This window comes from Pseudoliparis swirei, chromosome 9 (genome assembly GCF_029220125.1).
Source record: "Pseudoliparis swirei isolate HS2019 ecotype Mariana Trench chromosome 9, NWPU_hadal_v1, whole genome shotgun sequence".
Classification (NCBI taxonomy): domain Eukaryota; kingdom Metazoa; phylum Chordata; class Actinopteri; order Perciformes; family Liparidae; genus Pseudoliparis; species Pseudoliparis swirei.
Window position 1 is genome coordinate 10,870,890 of NC_079396.1, and position 27,444 is coordinate 10,898,333.

Here is a 27,444-nt window from a genome sequence, read left to right on the forward strand (position 1 = left end):
GAATTCCTCCAGCTTACCTCAGCATGAATAAACAGGCACATGGGGAGTCAGGTGTGGGGGAGGTATCGGTCGTTTGCGAGGTCCCAAATCCATTCGTTTCAGCTCAGGGTTTTATGCATCAAATAAAAATAAAAAGCCAATCTTGCTTTTTAAAGCATCTTCCCCCTCTGTCCAGGCCGATAAGGTACACCTTTAAGGTCTCCGATTCAGGGGCCGCAAATGTTACTCCAGAGCAAAAGGATAGTTGAAGTTGGTTTGAGCAAAGATTCAATCCCACTCCTTTGCATATTTGGAATTTCTGTGGAACTTGTTTTTTTAAAAGGCCCTTGAAATATAGCAACATTAAGCTATAAGTAATAAAAGCATTAATATTTTAACATTTCTTCAGTAAAATTAGGAAAAAGGTTCAATAATTATTGGAGATGGACACATTTGTGTGATTCCAGTACCAAAAAAGTAGTAAGAAGATATATTAGAAACATACAAAGGAAATAGTACAAGGGCATTCTTCACTTCTATGACTATCAGCCTGGGGGTACTGTACCGTCGTGCAGACCCTCAATAATTTAATTAATCACATTTTTAGTGACAGTCTGTAAGGAAAGGAATGCAGCCGACACATTCCCAACCAATACTCAACCATGTCACACCATTCTCAAGCTAATCAAAGTGCATCTGAAATTCAATAAGACCCTTGTACCCAAGGTATCCAATGCCATGTTCACTGGGGAAACACAGAATTGATTAGGTCCAACTCCATTTATGGGAAAGGAAAATTAAAGCTATTTGTTGTTGTTGTTCTTTGTTGAATGTCGACATAAACCCATAAACATATTTCTTCAGGGAAAAGCCATTTGTCCAATTGTTGTAATATTGCAACCGTTTCCTCCTAAAGATTGGTTAGAAGGTTATTTGTCACTTGCGTACTGCAACAGTGTGCACTAATGGAAACCTTCATGATTTAGAACGGTACCATGTTTCCTGACATACTAAATGCTTGTTTTCACCACTAATAGTTTATTTCGCGAAGATGCTGTTTGGATTGTGGTACTAGGGTTAGAACTAACAATTCGTTTTAATCATTCTATGAATTAATAAAATTAAATCGATTGTTATAAAATGTCAGAAAATAGTGAAAAATGTCCATCCCATTCCAAAGTGGTGTCTTTAAATGTCTTGTTTTGTCTGTTCAAATTCCCAAGCTATTCAGTTTATCATCATCTAAAAAAAAGCAGTCAATATAAATTTTTTAGGGTGAAAACAAAATGTTGCCATTTTTACATGAAAGATTAATTTAACGATAAATCAAAACTAGTCGATCGACTAATCCATTCGTCAGCTAATCCTTCCTCTACTGTAAATATCTTTTATCCAATGCAACATCAATCCGTCCAAAATATAACCACCAACCCACACACTTGTAAACTCTCTAATTAAGATACTGTGAGTGCGAGTGATTGCGGTGATGCTGGCAATAAATATTTAATGCTTTCTGATGAATATAAATCTTGTGATAAGAGTGTCTTGTTCCTGCTCACATCTAAGATAACACAGGTATAATGTTCACATTAATGATGAGTCATCTTTACAGACTAGTAACGTCAGCATCAGAAGACACTGACATGTGTCAGTAAAAGCAGCTCGCAGCAGTCTCCAAGGCTATTGGGATGTATCCTGACACTCATACTGTATATACGGTACTGCTGTTTAATTGATCGTGATGTAAAAACACCCAGTACATATTAATTATCATAGATCTATAATTAAAAGCATTTAAATTGAATGATTTGTCAACCCTGGTTGAAGTGAAAATACAGACAGCTGTGAGAGGAAGATTCAATGGGGAATATTCCTCATCTTCAGATAAACAGAACTTCAAAGACGAAATAAAATCCTTGCTTAAGGATTCCTAAAAAGGCTTTGCCATATTCGGATGAATCAATGAGGTAAGTCAATATTTGAAACTCCAGCCGACTCGGGGATGCACACAGAGAAAAGTCAAAGTAGTTCCAGGAGATTATAAAGCATCTTCATTTGAATGAACAGTGGGTTGGTACAAGTCATGTCTTCTTAGTATTGATTTGGGTGACCGCTGGCTGCGTCATATCAAAGGATACCTTCACATTTATACAAGTCAGACTATCCATAGACATGATGCAAAATTAATCAGTAATCATAATGTGGTTGTCCCGTGTGTGTTGTTACAAAGATGAAGATATTTCACTACCAGCATTGACACCTATGGTAGAGAGTGCCTAATAAATGCATATAATGTACAAGTAGAGTAGACATGTCAGTGTTGTATTCAGGTGGAAATATGAAATGTGAACGTATCCTTTAAGGTTTACAGGAATCCAGTTGCACAACCACAAACGCAACTCATTCAATGAAACCGTCACGTAAGCGTTTTTTTGTTAAATGTGTGTGACTGTGGCACAATAAGGACTCATTACTGCTTTATTGAATACTTATTTCTGATTGGCCAATAAACAAACACTGCCTGAGGTTTCTTTCTCAACACTGGACATCTGCTAATGATAGCACTCTGCTTTTGACAAGTCAAATATTGTGTTGATTTTTCCTCATATTAAACATTAATAAGCATTACTTCTCTGAAACGGTTGATATGCACTCAATTGGCAATGTAAGATTTTTTCCGTATTAATTCTGAAAGCACAAAACATTTGACTGCCGGTCAGACCCTTAGCGCTAATATCTTCCTGGAATTGTTTGCATTTCTGTTTGAAGTGTCGCTAAATTGTAGCTCTTCAATACAAACTAGATGTTTCTCAGACTGCAGATGCTTGTAAATCCAGTGAGCGTGTTGGAAAATGTTTTTGAGTCAATATGTTTTTCATCAAATTATTTACGTTTTTGGAAAGTGGTTGTGTAGTTAAAGGTAATATGTGAAGCAAATTTAAGAGCAGGGGATTATATTTTCTTCATGAACACATTGTTGTAAGCTGTCTCTTTGATTTATTATTTATAAAAAAATGTTTTCAATATTGCAGTCTCAATTGAACAGAACACATCTCTTCTAACAACTAACAATTATTTTGATAATCGATTAAAGTGTTGATTATTTTTTCGATTAATCGGATAAGAAAACAAGAAAACTGTAATTTTCAACCCTTTATTCAAAACAGGGTCCGTACGGTCATGGGAAACCTGGAAAAGTCTTGGAATTTTTAAATGGCTATTAGCAGGCCTAGAAAAATTGAAAAAAATAAAATCCCAACATTTTTGGAAAAGTAATGCAAATGTGTTATATTCAAATGTTAATTTACACGGTATATATACTGTATGCTTTGGAATTCTCATTGTTAGTTTAAATACTACATCTTCTCACTTTGTCATGTACAGTATACACAGAGTTTTCACAAAATGTGTAATCATGGAAATTTGGTTTAAAGTCATGGAAAGGTCCTGGAGATCCACTGGTCAGCATGTGTATGAACCTTGTTCACTGGTCAGCATGTGGATGAACCCTGTTCACTAGTCAGCATGTGAATGAACCCTGTTCACTGGTCATGTGTATGAACCTTGTTCACTGGTCAGCATGTGGATGAACCCTGTTCATTGGTCAGCATGTGGATGAACCCTGTTCACTGGTCAGCATGTGGATGAACCCTGTTCATTGGTCAGCATGTGGATGAACCCTGTTCATTGGTCAGCATGTGGATGAAGTCTGTTCATTGGTCAGCATGTGGATGAACCCTGTTCATTGGTCAGCATGTGGATGAACCCTGTTCATTGGTCAGCATGTGGATGAACCCTGTTCATTGGTCAGCATGTGGATGAAGTCTGTTCATTGGTCAGCATGTGGATGAACCCTGTTCATTGGTCAGCATGTGGATGAACCCTGTTCATTGGTCAGCATGTGGATGAACCCTGTTCACTGGTCAGCATGTGTATGAACCCTGTCACAAACAGAACTGACAGCGTTTTACTCGCCTGAGTTTACTCAGCCGACTATTTGTGGGTTAACCGCGTCATACGTGTCGGTGAGGGGGCGTGGCTTATCTCCGTTGCTTTGCTCCGTGGAAAAATATTTTCCGCCACGGAATAAATAACCACTTTTTCTACGTTATACTTCTTGTGGAAATGCCACACATGTGGTAACATGTAGCGCCCTGGTGTCTGGGTTCATGACATCACCCGTAGGCGCACTCAGCTCCGTGAATGTCACTCCGACTGCGTGAATGACTTCTGCTTCCAGCGCCAAGAGAGCAGCAGCAGCCAATTAGATTCACCAACGGAGGAGCAGCTCGGCGCTGATTGGCTCTCACAACGCAGCGTTCCGTCTCTCCCTCCTCGCCGCTATTTTTTTTCCTGCGACGATCTGCGCTCAACTCAACTTTTTTTATACTTCCCAACTTATTGAGTGCCGTAATAATCTCGCGACACAACGAATCAATAATGAAATTCGTTGCCAACTGTTTTAATAATCGATTTTTACGATTCGTTGTTGCAGCCCTAAATGAGTTGCTCTACCAACCAGGTTGACACAACCACTTCTGTCAGAGGGAGTTGACCCACTGATGGAAGTGTCTTTCTGTGTGAAGGTTAGCAGTGTGTGTGTGTGTGTGTGTGTGTGTGTGTACGGGGGAAGGGAGGAAAACCGCATCCAGCTGTACAACGCCTCTTCTCTGCTCCCTCGCTCTTTCTCTTACCCGTACATTTATGCAAGCGTACAACCGGAGCACACACCGGCCTCGGGCCGATCAGACCCTCTGGGAGCAATGAGCAACGGGGGGGGGGGGGCTGGTAAACTTCACATGAACTCGCCATGCGCTGTGGGAGTGACTTCCTCTTGGCCCCATTGCTCTCCCACACAGCCAATGCCAACTGGAAAAAAACATGCGTCCACATCTGGATGAATAAACTAGAAGATCTAACTTCCTCACACAAGCTCTCTCTCAACCAGCAATGCAGGGCCGCATACTAAAAACAGGGCTTTGGCGTTCCATCGCTATGTTGCGCCATACTTGTCTTGCAAGCAGAGCATATGTAGGATGCTGAATATTAATGCTAAGTTATGCTTTTATACCCACTGAGAGTGTGAGGCAAGGGCCGTGCAACACTTTGCTTTTCAGAAACCATTTAACCGCCGCTCCTTTGTTAAGCACTAATCTGCCGTCAATACATAACCCTGGATGCAGGTTATTTTTGCACCTCGTGGTTGCAAGAGTATGTTTTGTGGCTGTGATCTTTGGTACAGACTGCAGACTTGAATTGTGTCTTGGAGGCGGCGTGTCTGAGATCAGAACTCTGTCAGCTTGTTGGTGGGATTTGCACCGATGTTGAAAACATTCTCTTGTCTGTATATTCTATATTTGATCCAGACCTGCCTTCCTAATCCTATAATGAGGCAGAGTTCCCTGAGGAAAGCGTTAGACATCCACTGATTTAGTGATAAGTGATACTAATTGCCATGTCGGCAAATTTAGGTGCCAACTTGCTGTTGTGCATTTGAAAAGAGAGACACATGCACAAAAGAATTTGTGGCAGTTTCAAGAACACACACACACACACACACACTAATTATTGTCGGTCCTGTAAGCTGTAAGGAGGGGTTTGCTGATCTGAAGCATGGCAACATGAAAGATTACTCGTTCCTCAAGATACCGTGCTCATGCGACGAAGCCCCGATTCATCTTCAGACGGTGACATCGTGAAGAGAATTAGCATTTGACCCTGAACATTTTTTAAGAGAGGAGAATTAGGTCTCTCATTAAAGGCAAGATCAATGACAAGATGTCTGCACTACTGCCAGTGCAATCTCAATTAGGAGTAACAATTGAGGGTCTCTTTAAAATGAATGACTACACATTCAACTGCTCGATAGAGACCGTCTCTCAGCGACAGAGACCTGGCTTATTCTTCTTCCATCAGGATTTACTGTCGCTGGGAGAAGAACAAAAAGAGAGATAGCTGCTATGCAGAACTGAAGGAATGTTGATTTGCTGCCTTTTGCTGACACCAAGGTGAATCTTTACCGCGGATTGTAAAATCGGTCGGAAAGCTTTGGGCACTCTTTGCCATAACATATTTTCATTATCCATGTCACTTTTAAGTGTCATCTGTTCTGTATTTCACAACAAAATAAATATCTATAACAAACAAGTCATAACCCCTATATTAACAACATAAGAAAGTGCATGTTTGGGAGGCTTACCTGCCAGACACTCCACCAATGACAGCAGAAGTATAAGTTTCCATAGCAACTCCATTTTAATAGCCCAGGTCAATACAGGCTCACAGGTGTGTAGAATCTTGGCTTCGTCTTTTCCAGCACTTTCACCGTTCTTCTGTCAAATGAAAGGAAAAAGAAGAGTAAGCCATTAGACACAACCGTTGTGGAAAGTAACTGTCCATGTTTGCTTGGAAATTACTTGCTTGATATGAAACATAAAAGGATGGTTAAAAGAAGATCTTATCAAATAACAACTAATCTTTACAAACACTTTTCATGGCAGGGCGACAGTTGACAAAAGCAGTTCTATTTTGAATTGCAGGGACTAATAGCCTGGGTGCAATCTATATTTGTAAGTATAATCAAGAAACCGCTCCGTCTCCCGCAAACACATGAAATGATTTGTCCAAGCCAAGCACTTACCGAACACTTGTGCAGTAGCGCTTGCTTAAGTGTGCTTAAAAAGAGGGATCATGTCTGCAAGAGAAACATAAAGGGATTGCTTGTACTTCAACCTGCTGAGACAAAACAAAAAGCAAGCTGCTTGTCACACTTCCCTGGCATGTAACAAAGCACTGTCCCGGCTCCTCGAATTCATCAGAGCTGGAGGGATTATGTATTTCTGACATGATGACTGAAGGCAGGGCAAACCTATTGTCAGTCCCCTGGGAGACTCAAACAATTGATTTTCTCAAGGACTAAAGCGTAAATTATCCCTGCTTAGGCTCAAATTAAGTTCTGAAAAAAAGTTGTGAAATGATAATGAGACGGATTCCTTCTGTCACTGGTAAACAGTGATGTATTTTTTTTGTCTAAATACTCTGTTCGCCGACATATTGATAGCGATGATCCTTTCTGATAAAGCAGCAGATACATGTTTGCATATGATAGGATGGTTATGGAGTGGGACCGGATGGAGAGAGGAAATTAGCCGTCGTCTTTGCTCACTGACTCCGGGACATTTAACTGACTGATGGGCAGTTTCCTCTGACTACACACCACCAGCATGCTGAAATTAATGAGGAAAGAATTACTCGCAACATACAGTAGTCCATCAAAAGGCAAGTGCGGAAAAAAAAGAGCAAGACAACTGAGAGATTACACTTTCATAGTTTCCAGTTATCTTTTACGGCTCTTATCTTCACACCACTGAAAGGCATGATGGAGCATACTGATGCTCACGTGAATATATCAACTGCGTCGCTGACACGTTCGCCAACACTCCTCTTCCTTTTGCTTGTACTAAACTATAACAAAGGAAACACGTTTCCCCTATAAATATCATCAAGAAGATATGGTTACCGGTGTCACCTTAGTTACCAACTTATCTCGCCGTTATGAGGACACCGATGCCACGAGTAAACGTTAGCTTTACAAAATAATAAAAACAGAGTGGCTTCTAATCCCTTCTTGTGCTCCTGGATATTTTTGGAGTGTTCTTAATTAATTGTGAATAAATTACTTCACTAAATGACAAACAGAAAAAGAGGAGCCTGAAACTCACCGCTTTATGTTTTTTTTAAACGGTTCAGTAATTGTTTTCTCAACTAAGCTTGTAAAGATGCTTTCAATGAGAGTCCTTGGGATTGGCAGTCTGGAAAGTGTCTGACGCACCCCCAAAACTTACTTTAAGTCAACACCACCAACACTATGTTCCTTGATTAGGTGCAGCACCAATTGTTTGGTCAGTCATGTTCATGTTTGACTCAAACATTGAATCCGTTCTGACAAGCGAACAGCCAGAACACAGCCTGACCCCCCCCCCCCCCCCAAAGCAGCTATCTGTTGGCCTGGAACAGAAATCTCTTGATCTCCATTACTCAGCAAACCCTGAGACGCGAGACATCAGACAATGGGTTAGTGAGGGTTAAAGGAGCGCCTTTTGATCAAGAGAAACGCAGCACTCCGATGACGGCCGGGGGAGCCAGGGAGTGTCCACGGCCGTATTTGACTTCCTCTTCAGTACAAATTAATTACCCTTGTGACCTTAAGTGGTAGTGACAAGGCCAATGGCTTACTTTCATCCCAAATTGATTCTCTCATTTGTTTGCTGTATATGAGATGAAAGTTAATGATGGAGATGCCGTTCAAACTCAGTCTTTCAAGTTCCACTCTCTTTCATGCTTCTGGAAAAAGCAGGCAGTTGAAAAGTGAAATAAGATCAAGGCTGGAATGACAGTCCTGGCCTAAACCTTTCCTGTCCCAATTTGCAGGAAATCAGCTGCATTTAAAGTCAGTCTCTCGTTTCATAAATGCATATGACATATCACAAAGCAACAAATGATACACATTTAATTTCTCCGGGGTAGTGATTTAATACGCGTGCTGCGTACAGCATTATCCCCGTCAAGTGCCTCATATATATTCCTACCTTTGAAACTGACATTTCAGCTCAAGTACTTTCACAAATGTGTCAATTTCTGGAGGAAATATAAATGAAATCTGGCCAATTCAATTGCTTTGACTCTGGTGTTCTGAAAACGGGCCAGACCGCTGGTGATTGCTGTTGCTAGAGCGATGCATTTTAATTAGAAGCAAGTCGTGATGATGAGCATCGGCAACATGTCAGGTGCAGCTCATGTCTGACTTCATGATCTGTGGGTGAAGTTTCCCATAGCAATCATTATGTAAAATGCTCAAATGTCACATTACCATAATAAGCAACATCCCAGGTGGTGTTTCTTCTTATATGAAGACATCAATATTACAACACATTTTCCTCAACAACAATTTTAAAGTTATTTATCAAGAGGTCAAAATGCCAGGAATTCTGTCATTCAGGCTTTAATGTGAGGATTTGTAACTTGTTTTATTGTAAATTGAACAGGTTTCAGATTTGGACTGTTGGTCAGAAGACCTCACTTTAGGTTACTTCTGCTTTGGGAAATTGTGTTGTGCTTTTTTCCCGACAATTTTCAGAAATATCAGACCCAATATATTGATCAATCGGTTCCTTTGAGCGTGCACTGTGTTTCAGAGCGACAGTCGGGGTTCGTTCCTCAGTGCACTATTTGGACACATTCACATCAGAATAATGCCATGCATTGGAACCGCAGAAGGCTGGGATACAGAACACGATTGCCCTTTTGAGGAAATGCAGCTGCTTTGAGGGACGCCTCAGATTTGTGGAGACAAAGCGCTCTTCCACGTTCCAGTGTTGTCAAAGTGACACCTCTTTTCCTGTCCTTCTCTGGCAGCACCAGCTGGAGTTGATAAACCACAGATTGTCGTTCAGTCAGCCAGAGGAGCTGACATTGATGTCAGCTGATTCAACCCTCTCCACTCCACACCATCCCTTCGCTGCCGTCAAATTCAGGGCACAAAAACGTATTCATAGGAGGGGTACTCCAAATACCTCTGGTTGAAGAGTCCAGATGAAGATAAAACTCACACTAAAATACACACACCAAGAGCTCTGAATCATGAATGAGACCATGCTCCAACACTCTGCAGGAACGAGACAAGACCAGGAGAAATGGCATACAATGCTGCATCTTTAATCACCTGTGACTTGATGTGAAGACACCAGCTCGCTCAGTGGTGTACTGCATGCGAAGCTCATCTCACGGCTATGAGTGCCCCTTTAGTGATTTAAAATTCATTTTCTGCTGGTGCTCGAATTGAGACCAATAGTAGGGAATGTGAAATCTAATCCTGCACACTTTGATTCACCACACACATGAAGCTGTAAGGGAGTGGCGCTTGTAATGATATTGAGTCCTCATCAAAAAGCAGTTATATTTTTTTACGCTAGAAATTCAATTATTATACCAAAAATACACAGCCATAAGACATCAACTAATTCTATTTAGTTTTTTGACTGGGGGATTTATTTATGAAGTGACCGAGGCTGTCCTGTTTTTCATTTGAAGGTTTGCAAATGTTTAAGTGTGTCCTCATCAAACTGGCACCGGTCCTCGCTATGTGCCGGCGTTATATCCGTTCAACCCAAAACAGCTTCCTGCATAACTTTTCCGAGAAAAATAAGACAGTACCTCCAAAAATGTATTTTTTTAAGGTAAAAATTGAACTCAAGGAACTTTCAAAGTTGAACACATTTGGAAACGCCACAACAAAATCTCAACTTCCCTCCGACAGTCTCACTCTTCAAGAACCTATGCACATATAACCAATGAGCTCAAAGCTTTTCGAAGCTTTCATGCGTGCCAACCCAAGTTTCTTTTCTCCTCTCACCACGGGAGTCAAGGAAGCGCCAACATATTCCCTTGCCGAGATTCTACCTCAAATAGTGGCACAAGACAAAGAGACTAATGGTGTTTTGATATAAGCACACAAGCCGCAGGCATAACATAACACATGCCAGCTTCTTGATTTCTCCAGACCACACCAGGGGCGCTCCACGACAGCGCTCATCCCAAACTCCTCTGTGACACAAGCAGCTGAGCATGTTGAAAGGTTCTCCCTGCTTGCACTCATGCTCCAAGCCCAAGTTAACACATAATGAGCACATTATATGGAAATATTTGTCACACCATTATAGAGCTATGCATCCAACTTCAATTAAAGTTTTTGAGCACCCTTTACAGAAGTATTATTTAATAAATAGTTAAACCTCAAGAAATGCGCTCATTGTAAATACCCTACTGTATGTAAAAGATTAAATGAACTGATAAATCACTGTGCCTTTTAATTTGGTTGAATATCAACTGAATGTGACTGGAGTGGCCTAGATTCTAATTACTCTAATTAGGCACCTGCAGCCAATATAGTGCATTAATTGTCTTACAATTGATGCTTGCTCTGACTGAAAGTGGTTGACAATTCCAGCGCACCTGCCTTTAATAAGATACTAATTAAGTATCCCATGAGGATTTAAGAGCCTGTCAAATTAATAGTTCCTTAAATACACAGATGTAGGTCTTCGGTCAAACGCTGTGGTTGGTGGTAGCCAGCAGTTCTCATGGGAAGCAAGTGGAAGCCCATGACCAAGAAAGGGTATCATGTTATTGCTGTGAGGGATGAGAGAACATCTTATTAAAAAAGAAAACGCATCTGGGAGCAAAACTGGGAGAATTTAGATCACTAAATAATCTGAACAAACAACAGTGTGTTTCCAGTTTACTCCCTTACTTTGGTGTTTTATGTGCTTGGAAACTTCCAGCCGCAATGTCCATGAACAGCACATTGATATTTTGAGATATTACTTCACTTCTATTTACAAAATAATATAATATTACTGGAACAGCAGCATATTCCAAATATACACATTGTGTGAAGAGAGGGAATTGTTTTTTCTGTTATTTAAATAATATATTTATCCTCCAGCAGAACATGATGTGTATGGATGGTCTGGAGATGTCACTGACTCACAAAGTGGAGGAGGTTGGAATGTGTACTTTATGGACTGTATACCCACTGAGCTGCTCTGCATGAGAAATGGCAAACAATAGCAACACATAGCAAGATACTGAATAAGGACTGATATCTGGTGCAAGGGAAAGGATCAGCAGTCTTATTACACATTGGGCTTGTAACATTTAAAAAAAGGTAATAAAGTAATAGGTTCAGTTTTGTGTTGGTGCTGTTCCACTTAAATATTGTATAGAATAACTAAGTCACAAAAGACACATTAAAATGCTGGAAAATCCTACCTCTCAGATTGCACATCATTTTTGCCTGCATCAACCTTCATCAGTCTTGGTGCTGTTTTTCTACTTCTTATGCAGACCAGGCTCTGCACAGTGGGCACGATGAACTTTGTGTTCCACCCTCCTCTTTCTGAGCCAGTGACATCATCAGAAACGTGTCCAACCATAAGCACACTTCCCAAAGGAGACCTGCAGTAGATATACTCTTCTAACCACTTGGATACTGACAGGTAAGATAACTGCACTCCAACGTAGGGTTTGTGTCGGGAATTGAACCACAGCTTTTGGTAGAAACTGTTTGCAGGGCACATCCAGCTGGCATTATGAAACAAAAGGAAGTGCTCACAACACAGAGACTTTCCTTCTAACTAAAGAGGAGAATGACTAAAACTGTAAACATTGTGGAAGAGAGAGGAGTAACTTGTCAGAAGAACCCCCTCCAGAGCCACCTCTAATTTACTGAACAGCAGAGTCAGGATGTGCAAGGCAGCTCCCTCTCAAACATATGGACACTTGATTGCAAGAGTGTTTTTCAACCGAGTCACCATAGGAGTTTAGAGAATCTGAAACGCAATCAGGCTCGGAGCTGGATGCAATCACAGAAAGGGAGCGATGATGAGACTGGACTAAGTCCAATCCCTGTTGACCGCTGACAGTGAATACTGACAGTTTTTACATTTGGAAGAATGAATAGGTGGATTTGTTCCCCTCTTCTCGCATGCATGGTATAAAAGGATGCTCGTTGTGATTAGAAGACACAGAACACGTTGTTATCTCTAATGGGTTGTGTGCAAATTGAACAATTTAATTGGGAGTTGGTAGCTACATCAAAGCTGTGAGTCTTCTAATTGACAGGTTGGACACAGTCTATGGCTTGACGTGCAATTTCACAGCCCACGGTCAGCGCACACGTACATGTCCAGGATGGGAGAAATAAAATGTCACAAATGAGAATAGTCTGGAAGACACAGGCATGTTGATATGTCTCAGTGAATGTCTGAAAGATTAGGTTGTACACGTTTTACTTATTTATCTTCGACGCCAGAAGTGGAAGTTTCTGTCGGCTGCGGGCTGAGAGCAGCCTGATGAGTGCACGGAGCCACACATACATGAAGGCAGTGCCGTGTTGGGAATATTGAAAAATGAGAGTTTACACAGAAAATAGATAAAAAGCAAATCGCTGTAGTAATTTACCTGAGTGGGCTGCGTTCCCTGCGGTGTTCTCTGCTCTTTGCCCCTTCTCGGATATCCATGTTACACCGCGCATCCATTCACTCCTTCAGCCCCGCAGCTCTCGGCATCGAGTCGACGGCGACAGTGAAGTTCGTCTCTTCAAAGTGCGGATGTTGTGCTCTCGCAGAAATGGACCCAAACAACTCTGCTCTGCTCGTGTCGCCTCTTCGGAGGCAGGCTCCCCTGACCGCCGGCGTCCCCTCCTTCTACCTTCGGTGTTTAGTTTCTTTCCACAGTCCGAGGAGTTGCTCGGTCCTCGGCTCTCCACAGTCCCGGGTCCCCGGCACGTTCACGTAGAGGGCACCACGTCGGTCCTTCCCGACGAACTATAAACCCGCAGCTGTGGCTTCCGACAAGGAGGTCTGCAGTTTTTTTGTTTTTTCTCCAAATGACGGTGTACGAATTTAATTTTAGGAGCAGAAAGTGTTTCGCGTCGGGTCGGTCCACCGGATGGGGGCTGTAGTTGCCTGCGCGTGCGGCGGCAGTGGCACGTGGGGCATCAGAGAGTGGTATACAGTAGTCTAGTAGGATGCTGTAAGTGTGCTGCAGGTTCACAGCACGTTCTCCTCAACGTCCCTCAATAGTTTGTATTGCTTTGCTTTTTTCTTCCTCAGGAATTGAAATATAAGCATGAAAACATGTTGCAGTTCAGAGTATTGGGAAGTAGAAATACTGCATTGAAAATATAACTCACGTGTAAAGTAAAAATACATATTATGAAATGTAAAAAAGTTATCGCCTCCATACCTATAGTCCACATGGAATTTGCACTTGTGTTGTCTAATTAGAGCTCCTATCGGGACTGTGTTGGCAGGTAAACTCTGTAGGCCTACATGATTTACATATTGCTCGCCCTTGTTGTGCTGCATCTGGACCAAGTTATCTGATCAGTTTAGTGATATGTGACCCAACAACATACTCCTGCAGGATTGATTAGCCAGTGATTGAAAACACCTGTGCAGCGCCTTAATTGGAAAGTAACAGGTACATACAGTTGTCAAGCAAATGCTGCAGTAGGCCTCGAACATGGAAATACCTAAAGTACAGTTATACCTCAATGTTTCACTTGGTACTCAATTTGTGTGTGTTATTGTTACATAAACTAACTAAGTACATCAACCAAGCAGCCTACTTTATTTGAGTACAACATTTTGAGGAACTTGCACTCTTTACTTCTCCAAAGCCACACAAAAAAATGTAATGACTAAGCTATTCCACTTTAAATAATATTTCACCTTTGTAGCAAATATTATTCACAGCAATGTATCATGAGGTGCATGTGGTATGGCATAGTACCTCACAATTAAAAAGAAACAAGTCGGTATTATAATTGGTGTTCAAGATCATGCAATTATTTCTGTCTTTTTCTACTTCTACTCAACAAAACTGCCAGCTCGAGAAGTTAAAGCAGTCAGAACTTGTTACATGCGCCTGTGGTTTATAATCCGCTCATAATGTTGAGTGGGATAAGAGAATCTACTTCGGTTTGAGCCAATGAGAGAGTGATAATTACAGCAGAAATCACTGAATGCCCCGCTGAGCATTGGAAAGGCAAAGGGGGAAAAGAGTATTTGGATTAACCCACTGAATGAACATTTAGTATAGTCACCCTACACAGCTAATAATGGTGCATCAAACCTCCATGGAGCACTTATACCCATCCTAAACACAAATAACTGGCAGTAGGTTTGAATATTTCATGAATTCATTAATGCTCAAGACTGGAGGGAAATGTTCTTTTCATTTTACTGTGATTATTTCAACCAAAAGAAAAGCGAACCGACCTCATGCAGCTTTGCTCATTTCCTCTGCTCTGCAGAGACTGTGTGCATGCGACCATCCCGATGCGACAATGAGCTTTTCATTGTTGTTTGGAAGATGTCATTTAAATACATGAATTACATTTGTCCTGTGGCTGTAAATGAGATGCTAAAATGAACAACTTGTCAACACCGCCCGGAGCCAGAAAGACAAGCATGTGTCTCTTAGAGGGCAGATTATTCTCTGCAGAGGTGACACACTGCCACAAGCTCTTTATGACACATTTAAACCGGTGACCTTTAATAAAATATTGTCTTTAATCTCAGAAATGTTCCATAACTTGTGTCATGCTGTTGTATTTCAAGCTCCTTTTACAATTACCCTCTTAAGAAGGCCTCAGTTAATTAGATCTATAAATCCTAAATGAATTTAGAGAGAAATATGTCTTAATCCTCTATTTATCGATCTCTTAATTTAATTGTCGACTCAAAAAAAGAATGACTCATTACAGAATAATTGTCAGTCTTTGTGGAGGCTTATTTGGAGGCAGGAACTTGTCTTTAACCCAGCAGCTTTTTATAGCCTGAAAAGACCTGGTTCTTGACTCACTAGTTGCTTCTCCAGAGTATAGCAGCTGAATTTACATTTTGAAGATTATTCTTATGTTATGTAGCACAGTAAGACAAAAACTTCAGAATTTTACATTTTTCTTTCTGTATTTCCAGTGGTACTGGTTTAATTGGTGCTTGTGTGAAGCGACTGAGGTGAAGGGGATAATAAACTGGACCTGAACGGCCTGTTAGAGCAATGTTTTTTTGAGAGCAATGCTTTTTGGCACAGTCTGGGTGTGCATTGACTGAGTCAAGGCAATGCTCCATGCCCTTGTCTCTGCATGGTGTCATTCTGTTCTAATCAAATGAAGGACAGTCAACAGCTCAGTAGCCTGCTCAGCAATGCAGACAGCACACTGGAGCTTATTCTGGGGACAGGAGGACGTGGTGTGAAACCAGCGGCTGAGGCCTTTGGTGAGTATACTTTCCTGACCTGCACAACTGGACCAGAAATGACACCAATATCTTTGAGCTGCATTGGTCAGGAAATCCACTATTGATCTTTCATTTTGGCTTTTGATTGGACATATTTCATGTTCATTTAACCCTGCTGATGACTGCCAACATGGTACTATGTCAAACATGTAAAACTGGGACTTGGTTAAGGCCTCACTTGGTTTACATTAATACATATAGGAAACATCAAATGATAGAGATTCCCTTTTGCACTAAACCAATGATTAAACTGATCGATTCCTGTCTACCGAATATGTCAAAAGCAAGAAAAAAAAACAAAGCCAAATTGAAAATGCTATGTCCTGCCATGTTTTATAGCAGACACTAAAATGAATCCATGTAATAGACTAAGGAGAAGTCGGAGGAATATCTTTACATCCACAGAACCCATTTAATATCAAAGTGGGGCAGAAATGTCACCAAGGTCCGGGTGCTGAACTGATTTGTAGATTAATTGATTAGTTGCTCGTTCCATCTTCTGAAATGTGGTTATTTGCCGGTTTATAGCATTTTTCTAGCATTGTAAATTCAATGCCTTGGGGTTTGGGGCTGCTGGTTGGACCGCATACGCAATCTAAAGACATCATCTTGGTCCCTTGGAGCTTGTGTTGATCATTTTTCACTGTTTGTTGACATTTTATAGATTTACAGCTTAGTTATTAATTAATCAAAATAACAATTAAGTAATCGTTAGTTGCAAATCTACAGTCCCTTTAGAGTTAATGTTATTCTCCATAGTTCACATACAAGCGTCTTCAAAGGTGTTGAGTGATAGATTTTCGGAGATGATGCTCACAAGATAAATGTTGTTCATAAACTAAAGAAGCTTGATGGACACGTTAAGACATACAATCACAGACGCTCAGTGTGGAGACTCTTGTGCTTGAAGCCTGACATTTGACAGGTAGCTGCCTTCAGCCTGTCACGAAGTCTGATATCCACCCACCCATTGAGGGAGCAGTGTCGAGCTGTCGTGTGGCAGGTCCAGGATAATAGCGTAGAAAGCATAAGTGATTATAATCTAAGAATACAAAGCAAATATTAGAAATGTACGTGTAGATTTTGCCATCACCAAATATATTTAAAGGAAGCTCAAGCACTGTTTAGGTTCATTGGAGACATATTATTCTGACCTTGAAGCTACAATTGTTGCTCCCTGCTGCAGCCCAACACTTCTGAACCTCCAACCAAGCTGTCGGCGGTCGGGTTGCATGACATGGAATACAAACGGTGTCATCTCTTGATCTGCTGCATCGATTTCATCGATTACTTTTACATTTTGAGGTCAACAAAAATATGTTGTTGAGAAAACAAATACTTTCTTTTTTGCAGAAACATTCGGTAGGAACGTCTCTTGATAGCAGTGAACACTTTTCATGTGTGTTCCACTGCAAATGGTTCCTTGTTCTGTTGATAATAAACATATTCTGGGTGGCAGTACATTCCCTATTCACCACATTTGCTGAGCAAAGTTTGTTGTTTTCAGGAAACAGGGTTAGAAATGTGGGTCAACCACTAGTTTCAATTGTTCTTTTTTTAAAGAGTCTTACCTTCCAAAAGTGAAGCATCATTAAACTGCTCATGTAAAGAGAGATATATTATGGATTTATGCACAGCTTCAATACACCAAATTGTCAAATTAAGGTATTAGATCTGAGTATTTTATTATGATAGGATAATATGTCTCTCTGTATGTGCAGGGGATTTACTTTAATTTAGTAAGAGTTGAGACATACAGATCTCCCTTGCCCACCCTCCCAACATGAGATGTAATTTACATACCTGATACTGACATGTCTTCTAATAATATTTGGATTGGATTACACTTTTTGTCACTGCATTATCTATTTACTATACAGCTGATCATGTAATGGGCATACCTGAAGAATCCACAATGTTTTGCACAATTGAAATAATAAATAAAGTTGATCTGGACATTCTTGGTGTGTGCCATAATTATATTTACATGCTGAAATATCCTAGTTTCTGCGGTAAAACTTTATAATAACTGCACGCTATGAAGCATTAATTAAGTATGAGTAAACACTTAATTCCCCATTTGTAAAGCATTGTTCCACACTTCATGAATGATGGATTCACCATTTGTAAATGAAGTATTATATAAAGCTTCATAGCGTGCAGTTATTATAAAGTCTTACCGTTTCTGCCAGTTGTCAAAAATACAAATTAAATCTCCAGAGATCAGTAGCAGTTTTCACGAGAGCAGTTTGACTGACATGAGCTTAATTAAGCAAAATAAGTATTTTGACAGAGATACCCGTTATCTAATGACACAGGTGTAATACTAAGTACGCTTTAAGAAAGAAGACTCAACTACGTTCTCCTAATTACTCATGTTAGTTTGAAATACTCGCAACATAAGGGCTTTAATATTCACTTGCAACTACTGGCTCCGCGGGCAAAATGATCTGCGTCGGAGATATCTCAGAGAAAATCAAGAGTTTTTTCTCTCTCCTCGAGCCTTTTCTTGCTGCACACTAATGACAGTCTAGCCAAAGCATTTAACCTTCAGCCCATCTTTCTTCTCACTTAGAAAAGCTGAGTTCTTGAAGCATGAAATGGAGATACTTGTCCCTCTAAAAGGAGGTTACAACCCAGACTACTTCATGATAAATCAATTATTGCTATTATTGAACTTGTCATTTTGTTTAATTTCAATTAGCTTTTTATGTGAAGTGTCACAATACATTTCCAAAGTATCATTTTAAAACACTGGACCCACGACACATGGGCAGTATTAGTCAGGGTGGTATACCTGCATAAACCGGGCAGATGTGATGACAAATAAGCAGAATTAATTTGTCAAACCCATCTTGATTCAAAGTGTTTCTGCTGCCAGTAAATGTATTTATGAAAGTGTGAGTATAATCCAGTGCCTATATATCCAGCTGTCTCACCAGAGAGCAATGTGGAGGGGATGAATGCATCACAATCAAAGCAAAACCTGCATGAAGAAATCCCCATCTGAGTTTTGATTTGTGAGTGTGTGTGTGTTGGCACCAATGCAAATTAAAAACATTCTGAAACACGTCACACTTCTGAAAGAGAATCTGAAATACAGATTTCTATGATACATATCCCCTGCAGTCTTTAGTCACGATGGTATTTAAGAATTATTCCAGATTTGAAGTGACAGCTACTTCTTCAAAGAACAAGCTGACAGAGAAGAAATGACAACCTTGGTTTTGCATTCAAATAAAAAGTGTGTGTGTGTGTGTGTGTGTTTGTGTTAGGTGTTGCAGAGTGTGTCTGCAAATGTGTGAGTGAATGCATGGCCTTGAGGTGCTTTCACTAATTTGTATAGAAGTATGTATGGGAGGGTTGCTATTATTTTGCTATATTTTTCTTATATTGTTGTGAATTTATATTTCTTGGAGCGTACGAAGGCCACCTACTTAAGGGCACATTTTGTTTGCAACATGGTTAAGATATTCATATATTTAGCCTGAACTCGATGAGCTTGGGTAAATAGAAAATGAATGTCAATACCTTCTTCTACTCTTGTGACGATCAGTAATGAATATGCTTTAGTACGTTGCTGTTTATTAGATTCCTCGCTCTCATCTCAGAGCTTGAAAAGAAGTTATTCTCTGAGTGAAATGCTAATTTAATTTAGCTGTAATGACACCTACATTCAGTGAAAAATCATTCACAGACACGAACATCGGAGAAAATCTGGGGATATGAGCACCTGCAATATTCTTAATTTCAACCTCGCAAACAGCAGAACCTTGAAACCGAACTGAACAGTGATATAGCAGCAAGGCCAACTTCCCTTCCCTTTCTCACCAGTAAATATAGTGTTTGTTGCTGATGGGTCTCTCATACTGCAGTTCCTCACATAAAGATGGTCTGAAGCTTCACACGTGTAAACAAGTCAGACTTAATTGTTAGAAATGATTCATGGCAAAATCATGTTACGCTCGTGATTGCCTGTCCACTTTTCCCTTGTCCACATTGAGTCATGCAGTAATTAGTATTTTGATAGGATTATGTGTACAGTGGTTATAATTACACATTAGCAAACCAGAAAGTGCTGCGGTCCTGCACAGAAAAGGCTGTTGCCCTTGTTTCCATTTCAAACAGGTTTACGGTACATCAGAGGCCATATTGTACCTGCTCAGAGGAGGCGAGAGAAAGCTAAACACCAGGAATTGCAGCACTTGTGCTCTGAGATCTAGGGAGTGATATGGCGAAGCTTTCGTATTCTTTGTCTCCAGTACACCTCTGCAGTGGCAGCAATTGTGTCTCTCCTGTCTAATGAATAATGCACACTGAGACATCCTGAGTTATCCAAAACCAAGTCCCTCTTATCCCTGTTTGGGTGCATTGATTTCCTAGCTCTCACCAGCATCTGCAGAGGCTCAAAAGCTGCTCCTGTGCATGTGGTCTGGGGATAAAAGAATAACAACAAGGCAAGCATCGAGCTTGTCGTGCACTCGTACAGACTCTGGAGTTCACTACCTGGCGCTCAGATGAAAGCAGAGGCCATGCCATCACGGTGCTTATGATATCTGTCATTAGATATTCAGTTGAACCTGATTAGTGGAGACTGTGTCAACTTTACTGTGATCACCTACAAAACAGGTAGCTGACACTTGGACCTGATGAGTGTTACCTTATTTCAAGGCAGTAAATCTTTTGTAATAATCTACTGGCACAAGAAGAGAGCTTTTAATGAGCTGCGGACGAGCATGCTGAAACAGCCTCTGTACTAAAGTTGTACCAACCGATTCTCATTTCTCACAATTGTTAACATCACTCAGCCAAGAGAAATGATTGTATGCAACACCTATTGTAATCACAATATTAGTGAGGATGAGAGCAGCAATGGTTTATTAATTTTTAAAGTATTGGAATGAGGAAAACAATCTGTATTCACACAGACATTAATTGTAGATGATCAAGTCGTACACCTTTTACTGTAGTCCCCATGGGAACAAGCAGTTTATCTTATTATAGTACATTTTGCAGGAGCAGCATAGATATTTTCCAGTTTTAATGTTGCGCGATAAATTATTGGTATCAGTGTAAAGAGGTACGAGAGGCGTACAATCGTTATTTCTCACTACAGTCTCGCTTAGCTGCTGTGGAACAGTTTTAGACTCCAGATGCCACGTCTTTATGCAGAAAGAAGACAGACACACACACAAAAAAAGTGTATTATAGACGACGGTTTAGAATTCAAGGTCTTTATACTGTCACCATCTGTCCCATATTTAACAATTTCAGATTAAATCAATATTAATCTTCTGCTGACCAAAAGGGACTTCAATTTCATTTAAATAAACCAATTCATTTTGATAAGGAGCCAGACTATTTGGATAAGCATGGCAGGCAAATCAGCATGAGATACTCTCTTTGAGATTGTCTATTTTCGCCCCTTCCTTGATTGCTTAAAGGATTTTAGCACACTGGAAAGTAAGTTCAGTGGAGTTTTTGTCACTGCTAGGGACAAGTGGTTTCACAAAGCTTGCAGAATACTCAAAAAACTCAACCATTAAAAGGCCACCGGAGCAACGTATATGGTATAATCTTACCTCGAGTCAAAATATGGGAATCAGAGAAATGAACGCACCATATAATCCAACTCAAGGGAGCATGTTTCACTGTGATTCAAAATGTATAGAAATCAATATTTAATCTGCACCAACTATTGGAAAATGCACAAAAGAGCCCAAGATACTAAAAGCTAGACTGTCAATGAAATAACTAATCTTTTAGAATGGATGAGAAATAAACCTTGGCATCGCTGTGGCATTAAGTAGATATCCCACCTTGTGTTTACAGTCAAACTTAACAACCTCAGGGGGCAGAATAAGTTTACCCTTGACACTCACTGGATTCTTCGCTGTCAATTGATGAATAAGCGTTTGCAGGGGATAAGAAATACATTTCACGGCTAGAACAAAGCATCACGTTGCAGACAGACTTGTTGTCTTGTTGAAGGTGACCTCAGCATTAGACAGAACAATACGTTTGCATGACATTGTGGCTGATGTGGGTATGATCAAGATGGTAATTCATGCCTGCACTGTACAATGTCTTGTGTGTCTGTGTGCGTGCATAGGTTCACAGTCTGAGGGATATGTCTTATGCTTGTTCTAATAGGCTTTGCTCCAGTGAGTGCTGGGCTTACAGGTGTATTGCTTCCTCCACACACATACACACACACACACACACACACACACACACACACACATAGGGTAACATTAGATTTCAGGAGTCATCTCACCTTTCTACTTTGCATGCCACCTGCCTCTGAGGGGAAGCTGTTTTCACATTCCTAATCCGCTATACTTTATTTTTCCATACAGCTACCTTTCTGGAACGATATGGAAACATTCGCCATATTGTTTGTCATTTTACTGATCACATTTTATATCATTAAGTGTAATAACTATGTAATAACTACTTTGGAGGAAAATCGATGAGCTGTATTTGACAAAAGACAAAATGAGCTAATACATTGTGCTGATGGGTCTGAAAACACAGACACAACCAGACAATTGTATAAGTTACCACTGGCCCATTCAAATCTGCATCTACACTTTAATGGCTGCTTTAGCATTTTCTTGATTATACTCTTCGTGACATCTCTGAGCCTGAGCACACAAAAGCCTGGCCACCAACTGGGACACCTGGCAATCCACCTGTCACGAATGTGTCACACACCTCTTGGACTCGATAACAGAGAGGACACATGATCCCAGAGCCGGAGCTAGCACCGCCTAGCAGGGGCTCCCATCTCTGGTACATCTGTTCCTCATGCTTTGTCCCAGAAAGGACTCAGAGGTCTCAATTTTCTTATGGTTTTTAAAAAATGTGGTTTAATTATACCACAAAGATGTTGTCATAAGCACTTAATGACTGCGTTGCCTATTTATAAAGACTTTATAAGAAAGAAAAAAAATGTGTTTTCCAAGCCGGTCTCTTAAAGAAAAGGGCCTAGTGAGAGATAGACAGATGGCCTCACAGTTGGTGACTGTATCATCTTGCCAAGGTTAGAAAAGGTCAAAGTCACCACATGGCTCCGAACCAGGGCCATATCACCAATGTTTCTTTTTGAAAAAGAAAAAAAAGAAAAGGACAACATGTCGTGTTGAGACCAAATTTAAACTTCCTGTCCAGAATTTGAGCAACAATAATAATGATGATTGAAATTACACGTGTAGTAATGTGTTACAAATCATAAGGAAAATAAGTTTTATCATACACAAACACACTGCCCATGGACATGTCTGACAGCTCAGGAGAATGACAAATTCACAAAGGACGCAAAGCATTAATACTAGAATCAGTCTGCAGGAGACTTGATCCGGGCACAGCTACGTCCTGATGAACACTTAAGCCCCCAACAGACTCTGTGACAGCTTGTCACAAATAGACCACGGATTAATATTCAATGCATATTTGGGCCCTTAAATTACAAAGTCTCTGTAATTAGAATAATTATTATGAAAGAACAATCAGAATTTTTTTATGATTTAATGAACATAGTATGAAAATACAGTAGTCATTGCCTCTGCATTAAAATAATTAGAATTTGTTTACAACATTTTCATTAAAAAAATGAAAAAGGCAGTTCATCCACCAGTTTATGAAAACCAACACAAATGCAGAGACCAGATTGGTAAAAGATGAATAAGCAGCAGCTCCACAAGGTGTTGTAAATTATCAAAGCTTTGAGTGTCACGAGTGGTTACCGAGAGAAGACCCCAATGCCAACAACGATGCAAGTATAGTTTCCTTCCAGCTGTGTCTCTTCAGGGTATTTCGGAGGCTGTGTCTGCTCCTTCCGGGAAACCGGAGGCAGAGTAGGCTTCTTCCAGGATTCCATAGGCTATGTAGTCTCCTCCGGGGATTCTGGAGGTTGTGTAGCAGGCACGTGCACAGACATTTTGGGGGGCAGGTGCTCAAACCAAAAAAAAGGGCACCCATCGCAAAAATTATTTTTCCAAGTTAAGGAGTTGGTTGCTAGCAACACTAGAAACACATTGTGTCGTGAGAAGACATGAGAGTTGAACAAAATGACATGTTTTCTTTTAACAATAACAATTTATTTTCATTTTTCAAAATAATAGGAGCCAAAAATGCCATAATAAACAACGTACTAACCTCGACCGTTCGGTCATGCCGGGAAATATCAAACTTCTGTAAAAGCGTTATAAGGCCTCAATCTGATATTTCCCAGCATGACCTCACTCTTGGTTAGTAAGAAGCTATTACAAGTGTTGTTTTTTCTTGCGTTTACTCTTTTCACCCTCTGCAATTACTCATACAAGATTGATCTTTGTAAAACTGGAGCAGACAAAACAAAGAGAAACATACCACATAAAACAATGTGGCACATGGATAGCATGACACCGAGAACTATTGTTAGCATAGTTTAGCTGCTCTGTTCTAGCTGTGAATTATTGTGACATTTATAAAATGAATTAATAAATTCAACATACTATCGAAATTGTCTAAATGGCATTTATAAAACAGATCTCTCTCTCTCTCTCTCTATCACCACAGTATTTATGTGTTTCCTGGATGCATCTAAAGCTTTTGATCGAATTAATCATTCCAAATTGTTTGTCAAATTACAAGAGCGAGGGGTGCCACCATATTTGATTAGGATTTTGCACTTTTGGTATGCACGTCAAACCATGCGAGTTAGATGGGGTAAGAGTGTATCTGCACCCTTCCTACTGACAAATGGTGTCCGACAAGGTGGAATACTGTCCCCTGCACTGTTTAATCTCTATATGGATGACCTCTCTAAGGAGTTAAAAAAGTGTAAGACAGGATGTGTGGTGGGAGAAAGTCTCATTAATCATCTCATCTACGCTGACGACTTGGTGGTCCTGTCACCCTATAGTGCTGGTTTACAGCAATTGCTCAGAGTGTGCTCAAGGTATGGGGTGGACTATGATATAGAGTTCAACTATAAAAAGAGTGTTATCATGATAGCAAAAACCAGGGAGGATCAGAAGCTACATTTTCCTTCATTCTTTTTGGGAAACCAGGAGCTAAATGTGGTTCAAAAGTACAGGTATTTGGGTCATATCATCAGGAACGACCTTAGTGATGATGACGATGTGCAGCGGCAGTGTTGCAAACTGTATGCACAAGCCAACATGCTGGCACGTAAATTTCACATGTGTACAGAAGACGTTAAAACTGCTCTGTTTAGAGCCTACTGTACCCCTCTGTATATAGCCCACCTGTGGTGCAGTTATAGTAAAGGGAAAATGAAAAAGATGCAGGTGGCTTTCAATGATGCCTTCAGAATCCTGCTCAAGCTTCAGAGATGGACAATTGCAAGTCAGATGTTTGTGAGCCGGAATGTTCCCACTTTTCATGCTGTTTTGAGGAATTTTATGTATACATTTAAATGTCGACTAAATGTTTCGGAGAATGCAGTTATAAAAGCCTTGGCTGACCCAGCACTGAGTGATACCAGGTATTCGTCTTGTTTCTGGAAGCAATGGAACAAATGTATGTATGTTTTTTAATCCCGAGTGATTTTTTTTTGGCTGCAATGGCTGGACCGGTGTCCTCGTATTGTATTTTGTATATTGTTGTTGTATTTGTTGTTTTATGGACCCATGAGTCTGGAATAAAGATATATACAGGACTGTCTCAGAAAATTAGAATATTGTGATAAAGTTCTTTATTTTCTGTAATGCAATTAAAAAAACAAAAATGTCATGCATTCTGGATTCATTACAAATCAACTGAAATATTGCAAGCCTTTTATTCTTTTAATATTGCTGATTATGGCTTACAGCTTAAGAAAACTCTAAAATCCTATCTCATAAAATTTTAATATTTCCTCAGACCAAGTAAAAAAAAAGATTTATAACAGCTGAGTGTTTGTCAAGGCTCAGGAAACCCTTGCAGGTGTTTCGAGTTAATTAGACAATTCAAGTGATTTGTTTAATACCCTACTAGTATACTTTTTCATGATATTCTAATATTTAGAGATAGGATATTTGAGTTTTCTTAAGCTGTGATAATCAGCAATATTAAAAGAATAAAAGGCTTGCAATATTTCAGTTGATTTGTAATGAATCCAGAATGCATGACATTTTTGTTTTTTTAATTGCATTACAGAAAATAAAGAACTTCATCACAATATTCTAATTTTCTGAGACAGTCCTATATATATATATATATATATATATATATATATCTCAAACATGACGTCAGTAAACAGCTGGACTAGGCTTTGAAATCAGATTTCGGGAATTTGTGTTTATTTTTTTTAGGAAACGTCGGACCAGTTGTGACGTAATATTTTCAGTTGTGGTTAATTTATCACCAAACAACGTCAGGGGACAAACACTGTCATGACTCATGACCTGTGTGTCTGATGCTGCGGGTCAGACGAGAAGGAGGTGCACCCGGTTGGTGGCGCGAGGAGCACTGCGCGGAGGAGGAAGTGAAGGAGGAGGAGGGAGGGGCGCGGCGGGGGCGCGGCGGGGGCGCGGCGGGGGCTCGTGAGCGCCGCGGAGCTTGTCGGGGCGAAATTCTCACAAGAACTCCAATAAATGCCCCGACAGATATCCAAACACATTTGGGAGGACTTGATGACAGACTATTTTTTATTCTTAAATACTTATTAATGAAGAAAAAAAGTGGGCTCCAGCAAAAAGGGCACTTTTCTCATCCAGGGCAAAAGGGCTGGTGCTTGAGCACCACTAGGGGTCTATCTGTGCGCGTGCCTGTTGTGTAGGATATAATTCCGGGATTCCAGAGACTGTGTGTGCTCCTTCCGGGATTCCAGAGGCTGTGTAGTCTCTTTCGGGGATTCTGCAGGCTGTGTAGTCTCCTTCTGTCACAGTTTCAGCTCCAAACCCTCCTCACTCCCCATCGTCAGTCTGACTTCCTTCACCTGTTCACACACCTGTCTTTGATCACTAATCAAATCCCTATATAGTCTCCTGCCTCACGTACACACCTTGCCAGATTGTTCTTCCTTTTCTATGCCAGACTCTCCAGCACTTGTTTCTAGACGGATGTCCTGTCGCCGACCCTTCCTGTCCCTGGTTAACCCGCTAATCCAACTCCCCGAGAACCTACCAGCCCTTCGTCCTGTTGATACTCTGCCTGCCGTTTCCAGAGTGTGGAATATAAGTTCGAAGGATCCCTGGAGTCGAGGGTGCATTTGGGTCTACACACGAGTCGTTACACCTTCGGGGATTCTGCATGCTGTGTAGTCTCCTTCGGGGATTCCTGAGGCTGTGTAGGCTTCTTCTGCCATGGGATTCTGGAGACTGTCTCCTTCCGGGAACTGTGCTCTGGGGATTTCGGGAGTGGGACTCACAACGGTACAAGTAACTTTAGTTTTCTCCAAAGGAAAAGATCACAAAAAACAAAGCTCTAAACAGGGAGATCAACAGGGATCTAAACAGACTAACCGAAACTAAGGCAGAAGACAGGGTAAATACACTGGGAAGTTGCAGGTAATTTGACAAAGGAGGAATCAATCAGGACAGGGCAGACGATCACAGGGACAAGAAGTGCAGGAACATCTAGGACACGAGACAGGACTCCAAAATAAATG

At 40.6% G+C, this 27,444-nt stretch overlaps 1 protein-coding gene across 4 annotated transcripts in view; it reads right to left on the bottom strand.

Moving 5' to 3' along the window:
• cntn3a.1 (contactin 3a, tandem duplicate 1) overlaps nucleotides 1–13,413 on the bottom strand; it is a 76,724-nt gene extending 63,311 nt beyond the window's left edge. For 2 of the 4 annotated variants that reach the window (XM_056423607.1, XM_056423605.1), the window contains exons 1-2: nucleotides 13,000–13,413; nucleotides 6,179–6,311 (exon numbers count right to left, since the gene is read on the bottom strand). In XM_056423607.1, the coding sequence (XP_056279582.1) occupies nucleotides 6,179–6,233 (55 nt within the window). In that variant the 5' untranslated portion in view covers nucleotides 6,234–6,311; nucleotides 13,000–13,413. Of the gene's footprint in view, nucleotides 1–6,178; nucleotides 6,312–6,619; nucleotides 6,655–12,999 lie in introns of those variants that run through there. The other 2 variants (XM_056423609.1, XM_056423608.1) reach the window with 1 other exon arrangement.
• Nucleotides 13,414–27,444: the final 14,031 nt, after the last annotated feature.